Source organism: Zonotrichia leucophrys, chromosome 1A (assembly GCF_028769735.1).
Source record: "Zonotrichia leucophrys gambelii isolate GWCS_2022_RI chromosome 1A, RI_Zleu_2.0, whole genome shotgun sequence".
Lineage (NCBI taxonomy): Eukaryota > Metazoa > Chordata > Aves > Passeriformes > Passerellidae > Zonotrichia > Zonotrichia leucophrys.
In genome coordinates, this window is record NC_088170.1 from 57994285 (window position 1) to 58008399 (window position 14115).

At 39.2% G+C, this 14115-nt stretch overlaps 1 protein-coding gene across 5 annotated transcripts in view; it reads right to left on the reverse strand.

The window, feature by feature from the left end:
- Positions 1-14115, reverse strand: part of DUS4L (dihydrouridine synthase 4 like) — a 36733-nt gene that overhangs the window by 15999 nt on the left and 6619 nt on the right. For 4 of the 5 annotated variants that reach the window (XM_064702849.1, XM_064702850.1, XM_064702848.1 and 1 more), the window contains 2 exons: positions 13294-13520; positions 10477-11814 (listed from right to left, as the gene is read on the reverse strand). In XM_064702849.1, the coding sequence (XP_064558919.1) occupies positions 11549-11814; positions 13294-13520 (493 nt within the window). In that variant the 3' untranslated portion in view covers positions 10477-11548. Of the gene's footprint in view, positions 1-665; positions 817-2927; positions 3029-6319; positions 6413-10476; positions 11815-13280; positions 13521-14115 lie in introns of those variants that run through there. The other variant, XM_064702852.1, reaches the window with a different exon arrangement.

The following is a 14115-nucleotide window of genomic DNA, read 5'->3' on the forward strand; positions in this document are numbered from 1 at the left end:
CCTATTGATTCACAGGTAGTCTTGGTTGCTACATGTGGGCAGTACAGAACTGCCCTTTCCCTTATCCTGTTTTAGTAGGTGAACTTAGAAATCCTGAAAGGGATACCAGACTTAAGAACATAACACCATAATAGGCAAGATGCCACAAAGTGTTTGATCTGAAATACAACTGTTACTTTCCTTGAAAGGTGGAATATTATCCTACAGTTCTTAACTTCAAGCTTGGCCTGAAGTGGGTCAGGTCAGGCTCACGCTTTGATTCTTAACACAGCAGGGTGCAATGACACCAGCTTGCCAGATAATAACAATATTTAACAGTACTTTAGTTTTTGAGCAGTTTTTTATTCCAGTTTTCCATGTGCAAAACAAAGGGTATAAGTTTAAGGAAGGAAATGAGTGAGTAACCCCCAAAGAAACTTCTGCAAAATACATGTTTTCTCCAGCACTCAAAACGTTTCTTTCCATGTGTTGCTCACATATCCTTCCAACCTTCAAACAGTTGCAAGGTATTATTTTCCCTGATCTTACTTGCCTTGTAGCAACCTGGTCACAATTAATTCTTTAATCTCCCGAAATTGTCTTTCTGACCTTTACTTTACAATTACTTTGTGCAATAGTTCCTGTAATAAACATACTATGTAAACATTCAAAAATGTTATACTTACAGCCAAAGAAATAAGGAAAAACCTGAGAGGTACAGGTTTCTTTGCGACCGAAAGAGTTTCATCTGAATATGATCAAAGGCACTGCTGTTGACATTTGCAGCCTTTTCATTCACATGAACAGATGAGTATTTCCTGACTTCTCTAACAGCATCTGCAAACAAAAACAGTCTGTTCTTATTCATATCTGTGGGTGTGCATGCATGCTAAACCAGACTTTAGTACTAGAAATATGTACTTTGATTTTCTGCTCAGCAAAGAGTAATAGGACAAATAGTGACAGCAATTATGTTATCTATACATTTCAAAGATCGGTCTTGATAAATCATGAAGTGCTCTAGCACATCCTCAGAAATACAACAAACCATTGCCCAAAATATGCCTGAACAGGTATTTCAAACACTTGTACCCAGCCACGAGGGATTAGGTCAAAGCATCTCACTCTACAGATGTTACCAAGACCCTATGGTGTCAAAATGTCACTGCTGACAACTGAGCTAAAATTCCCCAGTGGACAAACAGTGAGAAAAGAGAAGAATAAGCAAAAAGAAGCAGTATTTTCTCAAGTATTTGCTTTACACGGAGTTTTTTAAAGATATGCATGTGTTTTAGTAATGACAGAAGGGTCTACTTTATACTTCAATCATAGAGGGAAAAAATTATTTCTTTCATATCCATTAAAACAGGAAGACTATAGCAACACAGCAGTAGTAACAGTAGCAACTACTAACTGTAAAAAGATTGGAGAAGGAAAGCTACAACACCGCTTTCATCTGCCTTTCATACATCTTTCATCTTCCTTTCATCCATCACATACTTCTGATAGCACTGCAAAAGGGCCAGTGCACTGCAAACACCTTTCAAAGGACAAAATAATTAATTAGGACTTACCTCCACATAAACCCCAAACCTAACCCAGTTAAGAGTTCATATTACTATCTTTAAACTTAAGGTCACCAGACATTCCTACAACCAATACAGCACCTTAAATCTCCTCCTGCACATCAATAAATTGTCATTTCATGACATGTTCTTGCAGAATATTTTGGCCAGATGTTATTAAATTGCTGCTGCATTTGTCTAAGCAGGCAAAATCAAAGAAAAGCACAAGTGACTATCATCACTCACGACTGTCTCTCTCATATGTCTGAGTAATTTGGACATCAAAAAACCCTGAAATGAAGCTTCAAACAATGCCTCAAAGACTAAGAGCAAACAAATGCATGTCCCTGTGCTATAGGAAGAGTCTAGGCCTGCAGTAACCTGTCACTTCATGCTACAGGGCAGGCATCTCATCACTGCTTCCCTTTAGCCCTGTTCTCTCTTTCCACAAAAACAATGATCATCACCAAGTCAAAAGCAAACTTTGGCCCAAGTTTTCAACAGCAGTTCAACAGAGTAAACCAAATACATTAGTTCTCAATCTTAAGCCATTCACTGAAGACCTACTTTTAAGAATAATGCTAAACATAATCTTAAAAAATGAATAAAACAGTCTATTTGAATTTCTAGTACTTTAAATATTAAGAATATAGTCCTATAGCCTAGCCTGACATAGTTATATATGTTTCCCTCAGTAGAAAATAAAACCATGCATTTTTTCTTTCTATTCCAAGTAGCCTGGAATTAAGTAACACGTATATTCTAAGGCACTGGAAACACTTATCCATGGAGAACTACTTAATATCCCCAAAACACAGGAGAACTGCTTTCATCACTGAAATACAGGAGATGCCTACCTCACAACAGTCAGGACAGACATTAAATTAAATCAGTCAGGCATATGGTAACCATTAAAGCTTTACTCTTACTTCACAGACCTTAGGATCCACCCATAACAAATGAAGCCAGAAGCTGTTTTGTATCTGTGCTGAGTAAAAGTTTTCAAACAGCCCAGTGCTTTGATATATTCTGGTCTTCTACTTCAACAGCAACCAAAAGAAAGAGTGCCATCTGCTGCATGAGGTACAGCTCAGCCAAATTCTGGTGTCAAACAAGTTCATTTACCTGTGTGACAAAGTCTAGGCAGCTGCTTGGTTTCCCTAAGCTCCATTTTTCCTTCTCATTCACTCAGTATAATACAATTACATTTGGATTCCCAATGTGGATGCAGCATTAGCCCTCTCCTCTTTCATTCCACTGTATAATTTTTCAATAAATTAGCTGACTTGCACTAGGCTTGAATCCTTTCCATTAGTTTATTCATATAAACTCAGTGTACCAGGTTTCTTTTACCCATTTGTTAAGAAATTATCTAACACTTACCAAGAAACAAGACGATCAACAAAACTATTATTGTAAGGAACATCTTGTTCCAAAATACTGCCATTTTGCTCCATAGAGGAAACATAAAAATCTTCTGCCATCTGTAAAATAGAATTGTGTTATTCAAAAATAATTAAGCACTAAAAGAAGAACATTATAACCCCACAGAAGAGAGCCTTGTTATTGATAAGGGACTTGTATAATGTCTCTGAACAGTGCTTTAATTGCAATATAATTTAGGTCTATGTTAACTTTTCCAGTAATCTAACTTCTCTTTTTTTTGTTGTTAATACTTGCAAATTTTTTGCATGATAGCAGATACTCTGCAGATGTGCTTTATTTTAGCTTATACTTTGGCTATCATTACATTGTATTCAGTCCTGAATATAACAAGGGATAGGGTAAAGACTGTAAAACCCATTCCATTATTTTTATTTTTTAACCACTAGTACCTCTATTAACTCTGAAGTACAAGGACTGTGATTACATTCTTACTTGTAATGACAACAAAAAAGACAAGTCTTGTGTTCATATTTTGTTAAGACTTAAAATCTCTTTCCCAGGCATAAATTTGCTGGCTACAGAAGTGACTTCTGGTGGGGCCAACGGTGGTGTAGACTACTTCCTTTTTTTGAACAATGAGTTGTCTATTTGATATTGCTGCATGAAGGGCTGTAGCAGAAGTCACACTTGCAGCACAAACAAAGAGCATCTGATGTGCTCAAATGAACACATCAAGGTGATAACAGAGCACCTACTTGTCCTTTGCTGCAGGTTACAATCAGTGCTACTGCACAAATGAAATAATACCTGGTCATGCCATAGGGATGTAACCACCTGATTATAGGAGGTAAAATTTACTACTTTTGTTAAGACTATTTATGCTTACCAGAGACCATTCGCCCTCTAACAGTGGTTGCCAACCTACTATTAATTTAAATGAAACTGTAGCATCATCTCCTATAGCTCTTTCCAGCTCTCCATCAGAAAGCATTAAAATGTTTTTGCATTGTGCATGCAAAAATCTCATTTAAGTCTTCTAGCATAATCTGAATTCTTTATAGCAGACAGCCACAGTCTGCATCAAACAAAAAACTTGCTTTGAGCTACAACTCAAACCAAACCAATTCACTAACTCTTTAAACATGCATTTTTTCAAGCTCCATACTGACCTTCAGTTAAGAAGTGATTCTTTGAGGTATGATCTTAGATAAACTACACTGCCAAGTTATAATCAGGCTAAAAATATGGATCTCTTTACTGGAAAATCTTCCTGTATTTTCACATTTATTTTCCCTCAACAAGAATTGAGGGATTCACATTTACTAACACTGCTCTTCTTTTTGGTGACAAAAGTCATATAAATATAAAACTTCTGTACTATAATACTAGCCACCAGCTTAGTGTACTACACCTCGCAGAACAAATCTGATCTGTCTCTGAATATTGGCACTTTTATACTGTCAATTTACTTGTTCCCCAGGAACTTATAAACTTGTTAGCAAATTTGAAAAAAAAAAAAATTTAAAAAATGTGCACACACAAGAGAGAGAAGCAATCCATTTGAAAACTGACAACCAAGTAAATCAAAACTTCCAAGAACAGCAGTTTCCCACCTGTCAGTAACCACGCATGCCTTACTGCTGACAGAACCAGCTCCCAGGGCACTGAGATGTGTCAGGCAGAGCTGCTGCCCCCTGGTACTGTCACAGCAGCTAAATCTGATTTTTAACCCCACAAAATTCCTGCAAGTTTTGTTAAGAAGTTAATTGCATATACCCCATAAAGGATAACGTGATTTCACTCTTTCAGAAACCCCTGTTCAGAGGAATAGCTGAATATGCTCCAAACAAGGCACACAAATCTATCCTTTCCATAGAATTAAAAGCACTGTGTTTAATATTTGAATAAATTTTGGTAAAGCTGCACATTACGAATTTGCTTTTCAGCCACAAACACTGGACTCTGTTTGCACCATAAGTGAAACATATTTCAATACTCCCAAAGTATTCTGCTTGTGACATCAGCCTGCAGAAATTCTTGCAGCTAGTTTCCTCACATAAGCCATTAATAAGCTGATGATTATGACTCCCGTAATACTCCTCTCCTCTTACACAGTTGCACTTTGGCTTAGAGAATAGTAAGAAATACAACAACTCAATAGTCTATGTTGAAATGCTGAACTCCTTGCAAGCCAACTTGTAAAAAACCAGAGGCTGAATTAGATTTCAGAACAGTTTCCATTTCTCAAGCTGAGGACACATGCCTCATCATTGGTATCAGCTGTGGAGGAGCCAGTCATTTTCAAGACTCCTCCACACGTTTAAGTAGTTAAATCCAGACTTTCCACAACAACTCTTGCTCCTTAACAGGACAGTAAATGCTACATCATTCTAAATACATCTAAAGATGCAGGAAACAGACACACAACAGTTTTACAGAGCATTGGTGAGACAGCTTTAAAGTTTTGTTCTGCTTTTCGTTTTGGGGGGGTTGTGGTTTCTTACTTTAAGACTCATTCTTTTGTGGGTTTGGTTCTTCTTGGAAGACTTACTGATATTCTAAAAAGAAAGGAGAAGTCTGCTTCTCTGCCTCCTGCAGAGAATCTAGCTTTATTTCCTGTAGGGAAATAATATTACCAAATTTGAAGAGCAACTTACAGGAAACAAGATAATGCTGTAAGTCAGGCCTCTGCAAACACTAAAGGTAATAAATTAATTTTGTTTCTTCCCCTTACTGTGTGCATTTATTTTACAAGAATTTATTATTTTCTTAATATTTGTGTTGTGTTCCAGAAGTAGTACTATTTTCTTAATCTATATATGAGTTTTTCTAGAGTTTTACAGAGGTCTTTATTCCAGTAGTCCTGAACCTTCTGCTTCAAACTCAACTCCAGTTTTTTTAAACAAGTGATCACAAATTTCTTGCAGCCGTTACACACAGCTTGCCGCTTGCTTTGAGTATCTGACGTCTTATCTCTTCAACACCCACAACGCCTAGCGTACACCAAAACATAAAACTGCACCTCACAAATCTGACAAACTGCTGAAAAAACCGCACTGTCCTCTCATTAATTACTGCCGGATGCCTTTCTCTACGCTGCCTGCTCCCCAGCTCTGGGAGAAGCCAGAACCCACCTGCTGAGCAAAGCCGGGGGCTCCTCCGGGCACCCCGACCGCTGCCCCCGGGTGAATCAGCACTGCGTAGAAACCGTAAAGCTCCTTAAAGAGCCTTGCGATTCCTGCAGCTCCTGACACTCGAGTCCCAAACATCATTCCTTCGGCTTTGTTTACAACTAGTTCAGGATGCAGCAAAGCTCCGTGGTTATGAAAATAAACCCAAATTGGTGAGAAGCGCAAGCTGTGTTGCTCAGCACACCCAAGTCCTCCTACCTCAGCGGAGAAATGAACGGCAGGCAGAGCACGAGAATTACTCCGATTTCGCCATACAGGAAGGCAGCCACAGCCGTCCACTGGAAAGTCATCGTCCCGGCGGCCTGCGGAGGAACGGGCGGCTCTGACTTCCCCTCCCGAACGACCCCGGGGACAGGGAGATGGGCACCGGGACAGCCCGGGGCCGCGCCGGCCTGGCGGGCAGAGCCCCGCGGGTTCCTCCCGCCGCCTCCCGCCCCCCAGCGCTGCCGGCGCCCCCTGTGCGGCCGCGGAGCCCCGGGGCCGCCTCATTCCCGCTGCCTCCCGCCCGGCCTGCCTCCGAACCTCGTCAGCGCCGGCACCCGGCGGAGCTGATGGCGGCCAGAGGGCGGGAGCGGGGCCTCACCGGCCGGGGCTACGGAAGCGCGGGCCGGTCTCTCTGCCGGCACAGGGCGGGGCGGCCGGGGAACCGGGGTGTCTGTGCGGACACGGTGCCGCCTCCGCCCTGCCCGGGGGGTGTGGGCCGGGACGGGGCTGAGTGACACGGCGGGGGCGGCGCGGAGCTGCCGGCGGCCCGGCCGGAGAAAGGTGCGAGCGGGGGAGGGATGCAGAGTCCGGCCCGGTCCCCCCCAGCGCACAGGCCGCGCTCGGCCCGGCCCGGCCGCCCGGGCACTCGTGCGGTGCCGCACTTCTGTTGGGAAACGCGTGGATCTACGCGCTGAGATGGGTTAAAATGAGCATTGCTTTTTCCTGTCTAGGGAATTGGTTGTAAGCATTTTACTGCGGAATGCTGCTGTGATCATCCCACCGCTCTATGACTCGAGCTTAATCGACTTGGGAGTTCAACTCTGCTCTCCAACATTATCATGAGTTTCTAAAATTCAATTAAAATACTCTGTGTATCCATCCATTCCCTCCTTTAAGTGTTACCCGACATAAATGTATTAAGACCCAGTAAGTAGTTTTCTCAAGGAGTACAGGTCCAGCATTCATAAAGACAAATAACAACCCAACAACAGTCTCAAACACGCTCCAACAGGCCTGTTTGGGCCTCATGAATAAAACAGTATTCCTTCAGAAAACCCTGTTCTATCCTATGGTTCTGCTCAATGTTTTTTATCTGCAACCCAAGGCTCCAAGCACGTTATTTCCATGCAACTCTCCTTATTTGCTCTTATGTAAGAAGGCCATGCTCTGATCACTTTTTCCTTTTGATCCTAACAGATGCTGAGGTGCTGTCAGTGGAAGAGGTTACCTTGTCTACCTGGGCATCACCAGCACTCTTTGACACAACTACCTGCTTTGGGGAATTCATTCCCAATTAAGTTCCATCAACACGAGACATAAAATGCTGTGAATAGTAGTTCTTTGTTACTCTAATCCATTGGAACTGACATGGGGTGGGAAGTTCTTGCATAAGCAGTTTTGAGCAGAGCTGTTTGCAGCTGCTCACAATCTGAAATTGTTTACTTAAAATTTCCCAGGTCTGCAGCCTGGGGATGGAGCCAGTGTGTCAACATTTTTCTAGTTGCTGCCAAGCAATGTCTGGATGAAAGGTTACATCCCAAATAATTGTTTATGCACAACAAATACTGGAGAGAGATATAAGGAGTCATTTCAATCCAATCTACACAGCAGGAATAGCCCCCGTTTTAAGTAGTATTTCTAACACATTTTCATAAACATACATTATCAGCACTATAGACAAAACACAACCTCTTAGAATGTTCTGGTTATTACATTTTAGCTATTGGCCTACAGCCAGTATACTTCACTGAAGCTGTTAAAATGTGAATAGACTTTCCTTTAATTACAGAGCAGTTTCCATTTCTGAGCTGCTTACTCACCTTTCCAGCACTGTAAGCTGCTCTCCCAGTAGCACAGCCTCATACTGGTAGGACTGTATTCACTTGTCCCTGATGCCAGAGACTTGGAGCCACTTTTTCACTTTAGGGGCTCTGTAAGATCTCAGAAAGGCTCACTGTGAGTATGATTGCTGTGCACTTCCCTGCAGCTGATGCATGTTCCCCACCAACCCAAAATGAGATAGGAAGAAAAGAGAGGTCTCCTGCAAACATCTGTGAGACCTCTCTTTTCCTGTTGAGTACACTCTGCTGCTGCTCCTGGAAGGAATTCTAACTGAAGCTGTGGAAGGGTTGTTCATCTAAGGCTGTCTCTCATATACTGAACCACCATATGATGAATATCTTGCCACAATACACACACACACACACACACACACACACACACACACACACACACATATATATATAATGGCTGTCTGCTTTAGTGAAAAAAATTCACAAACATTCAATAATTACAGTTAAAAGGAATACCTCCCTCTTCCATTAGGGAAGTGACAAAGTATTCAGAAGCAGAAATAGGAAATGCCTGTATACTAACGGCTGGTTAGAGGAGTGAAATCAACTAATTCTCTTTTGAAACAAAAGGAAAGTTTAAACTTGTTCTGTTTTGGCTTCTGTGACAGCCTTATCATCACACAATGGTTTTGCCCAACCAACCCAAGAGACCTAAAAAGTCTAACAATAGGCAATAGAGAAAATGGAATTGTACAAGCTGTGTGAGAGTGCTGGGGTTACTGTAGCAAGATAAAAGTTGCAAAAGCATAGAGGTATTATGAGAATATGGTATTGTTGTGCAGGGGCGTTTAACATAAAGAACAGGATCAGTTAAAGGAGCAAAGAACCTAAAATAGGAAACAAGGCTTTGGATATTATATTACTTGCTTTGCACTTATGCTACAACATTTAAAAACTAGAAAATAGACTGACCACATGGTGACGTTAAAAGTAACATATACAGCAGAAGGACTACATCCAGTGATTTTAACCCAGAAATTAGTATTTTTCCACATTCAAGTATCTTATAATGAGAAATATGAACACATTGTAAAAACAACACTGGTAGCTGAATAACTCTCATCCTTAGCAATTTATGTATATTGGAACAGTGTGGTGTTCAAAGTATGGCTTAAAGACTCCAACTTTGCAGTTCATTCTATAAAAACACAGTGAAGTATGTTCAGATGCATACAAAATTCAGAATGGAAGGTGAACAATTCATTTCACCCTTGAAAAGGGTTGATGAACTTGCATTGACTTTTATGATACATAAAAGGCCAGATCAAGCACTCCATAATTACTACCAATATTAACAGCAACCTAGGTCTTGTACTTCAGGCAGAAATCTCTGTGATTAATCTCACACAGGCACAACAACTGCTGCCTTCAAAATCATCAAGTACTCAGTTCCTAAATAGGTCAAGGTATTTCCAGTCCTCTAAAATTCAATTTTCCCAATACTACAGATAAAAATAAAGCCTTTGTGTTGGTTATATATAGTAAATCTTCTCTGCTCCTTGAGGCTAATGGGAGTTTGCTACATATAGTAGTTGCTAGCCAAATCATAAAACTCTTAAGAAGATGGCAACAAAGGGCTTAGTTAATACTTTTACAAATTCTTTTCTTCTACAATTCAGTTGCATAGTTTTAGTTCAGAGGAGGCTGGGGGTATTTCAGAACTGAGGAGAACAGTATTGCAACATAACTGGATGAACTTGATACTGGAATTTTTGGTAGTACAAATTCCCTAGTCATGCAGTTGGGAAGTAAGAACTTCTGCTCTAAAACTGGGAGCTCATAATTTACATGATAAATATTAGTTGAGGAAAAGTGAAGTATCAGAAGTAGCATTAACTGTAGAGGACACTGCTGGGAATTTACCTGGAATGCTAAACAGAACTGTGCCCAACTAACATCAAGAAAATATTACAATCCAGAAGAGTGAAAAAATAGTTGTGTGAAGGAATGGACACACCAAAAATGGTTGCAGAGGTTGTCTCAATTGGCCTAGGAGAGCAAAGCATGTCTGTAGCTTCAATTTGTTAGCACATTGGGAAGGTGATCATATCAGGAGTTACGTAACTTTGCTGCCTTAGTGAACTGGACCTGATGCCTTGGGTCATGCCTTTCAAACTTTTGTTTATATGCCTAAATCACACATATTCATTATGAAAATTAATCAAGTATTTTATGCTATTGCATTAAAAAAACAGTGATAATTTAAGATACCTGAACTATGAAAAGATTTGAAGAGTAGCATCAAAAGCAAGCTTCCCTCCTCCAGATTGATGTCTAATAAAAAAAATTACAACTGCATACAAAACCAAGTAATTTATTTAGAAAATCTGGAAATATTCACATGTATATTCATAGAACAATCACAGTCAGAAAACTCGGCAATTTTTGGTATGAATTTCTGTGTAAATGTATAAAGAAAAAAATATTTGATTACAAATAATTGTACTGTATAGTTTTGTGAAATTTCCCTTGCAGAACAAATGCAGCTGGTGTGTAATGTTATTATCTTGTTCTAATTTTCACTATTTCACCTCGATGTAATGATTCAAAGCCAAGTGGCTGTCATGCTTTGATAAGCAACATGCCAGCAGGCAGAAAGGACTGCAGGAGCCCCACTGAGAGAATCTGTCAGCTTTTCTTTGACCTAAAAAGTTCTGGTTTGGTAGATGATGGGGATTTAATCTTGTATACAATTATTCTGTGGTAGATAAAAACCCCTGAATTTAGTTAGATTAAACTTGAAGTCTTGTAATTAGATTCAGCTAAGTTTGTACTTAAACTATCTCTTTTTTCTTCTTTCCCTCTTCATTTTTCTTCTTCCTTCTTTCCATAATTGTTTATCTATTCTGTGTTTCTTTTGCTCTAAGAAGTATGGAATGTTTCTAAGTTATAAATAATAGAGTTTTAGGCTGCAAAAGAAACATCAAATTTAAAAAAGGATAGTATGATGGGCTTTAAGCTTTTGTCATCTAAAGCAAAAACTTCTACAGTGGCTCCCTTTGTATTCTTTTGGTCTGAAATTACTGTCATTATCTATAAGTAGTCCTGATTTTAGGAGGTTTAATGTAAGAAAGGCCCTAGTTTTGTAATCATATTGCTGTGAGCAATTATCTGGTGAAAAATTAAATTACTGGGGCCTTACAATAATCAATCCTCTCTGTGGTAATGCATTGTAATAGAATTCCACATTTGTAGAATCCTGAATATTCTTTAGAGTGAAAAAAGAGACATAAAAATATAAAGTATCATCCAAATAATAATGTTTTGCTTACACAATACTTACACAATATACAAATATGACTAAAAAGTAAAAACCCAATGAAAACTTTTACAGTTTATCGACAATTGCAAAATACAAGTTTACATAGAACTAACATACTTTCATTTGCCCCAAACCATAATGGTCATTCAGATAATCTAGTACTGCTGAGGTACTTGATAAAACATTAAAAACTTTTTTTTCTTGTTTTGAAGTGATGCGCTCCATCATGTACATTAAGTGGTGGTGAAAACACGTAAAAGGAGTTCCGTGCTCAAGGGCAATGTCAACCCAGTCCTGGATGCACTGAAAAGGTGTCTCTTCATATCCTGCAAACATGGCTGGATTTGCCAAGAGTCCTCTAGCCACCATGATACCTTCAAATTGGAAATCAAAGCCGTGAGTTACATTCTAGTTTCAATTTTATGCTAAATCTTCCTGTGGACTTTGAAGAGCACCCCTTAGGACACCCACCCAAAGCTTACAGATAGTAATGGGAGAACAACAGAGATGAGTATTACAGCTGTATCAGAGAAATCCATTGAACAAGGCAAACCTCAGAGGATCTACAACACCTACCCACACATTCCAGAGATTCTGAAACAAAACACAGGTCACAAGAAGCATTTCTTCCCTTTTTTTGAAACCGCAACTAATTATACTTTGTTCTTATTCGTTACACACATTTATTGATTTGTAACATAAAATTATGATGGGAAGACAAAAGAGGACCAATAGTTTTCTGTGTAACTCAGTCTATTCACTGTTCTTCCACTAAGAGCTCAATTCAATGGCACAATTAAGTACATTTTAGGACTCTTGATCTGCAGTAAATCTTTCTGAACAAGCGTGTAGTGTATTTGCAACTCTACTCCAATACTATCAGACAAACCCATACAAGTTCTATTGTAATTCTTCTGTGATTTAAGGGTTTCTAGTTTTCTGCACTATCTAGATATAATCTATCACACTTGGTCTTTTCTTAAAAAATAGGATGATCAAAACTGAAACATTTATTTTGTTATTGTCCATGACAGAAAAAACTGAATGCTTAATATTTTTACTACGGAAGAAGGTCAGCTGGACTATGAGAACATTTTTTTGTATTATGCATTTCCTTTCTGCTCTGTATTTGTGGGGAAAGTCACTGTAAGCAGCATGGCAGCTCAGTTCAATTTCTGTTGTAGCTATTAAACAGCAACAATGTCAGCAGAAACCTGCCACAGGTACTGTTCTCTTTCCTGTTTTTCTCTAGCTGGAAGACACAAAGTCTGTAGATACAGATTACCTTTTCAGAACATATACCAAATTTCCATACTGTCTTGAAATGACAGACAGTTGCAGGAATCTATTGTGACTTAACTGCAAAAAATCCCCAAATTCTATGACTGAAATGAAAGTGCAATGCCTCACTGTGTCCTTGAAGTTAACCATCTGGCTTAACAATACATCCCTTTTCCACGGTGTTCTTACTGTAGGAAATCTGCTCCCATGTGCAGGAAGCAGAGATTTCCAAGTGGAAGTTTACAGTTCTTTAGAATTATCAGCTCCATAAAGAGACAGAATGTCTGAAGGTCCCCCTGAACTCCACTACTGAGTAATAAGATAGCATAATTAATCACAGAGCTTTTGTAATTTGCCTCAGAAATAATTATTTGTGGCTTTGAGTAGCAGTGCTCTAGTGTTCTGATGATCACCAGTGATTCTGCTTGTGAGTTTTTTAAGGCATCTAAAATATCCTCTTTCATTTGTCTTCTCAAGGAGAGAAAGCACTCAAATCATGTCCTACTTACATTCAAAATAAATACCTTGAAACCTGTAAGTGTAGTTAGAAAATAGAGTATGTTTAATCTTACCATCTGCTTCTGTCAAGTGATGAACATTTTCAGCATCTTTTAAAGATTTAATGTCTCCATTAGCCACAATAGGTATAGACATGCTTTGTTTAATTATTTTAATTGCATCGTAATGTACAGGTTGATGCCTTTCTTCTATACTTCTCCCATGTACTGTAATCCATGAAACTCCAGCTGCTTCAGCTTTCTGACACAGGTCAACTGTTCTTTTTAAGTCCTCATGGATCCTAAAATTGCAAGGATTGAAGCAGTAGGTAGTAAATTTCCTGGCCTATATAAAAAGCACTACTCCATAAGGAGGAATTACCACAGATTTCCATAAATAACAGTATAAAGCCAATATTACAGTTGGAAAACAGTGTTTGATTTTTGGGGTGTTTTTAAGATATATGAGTTTAGTGTATGGAAACTGGTATTTAATTTAACATTTCCCACTTACATCACATCTCTGTAATCTACATGGTAAATTTTATAAAGATTGAGCAAGGGTATGCAAAAAATCTAAAATTAAGGCCATGATTTTGCATATTTTGTGGGGAAAAAAAATCTAATTTATAATAGTCCCCCTTTCCAGAAGGACTGGAAACTGAGTTGCAACTTAAAAGGCAAATAACAAAAGGCACATAGGATATATGGCTAAATAATGGATTGAGAATGGTCATAGAATCATAGAATGGTTCCGTGTGGAAGCAACCTTAAACATCATTCAGTTCCAATTCCCTTGCTATGGAGAAGTCCTGGATCTTCCACTAGACCAGGTTGCTCAGAGCTCATCCAACCTGGCCTTACAAACTTGCAGGGATGCGCATCCACAATTTCTCT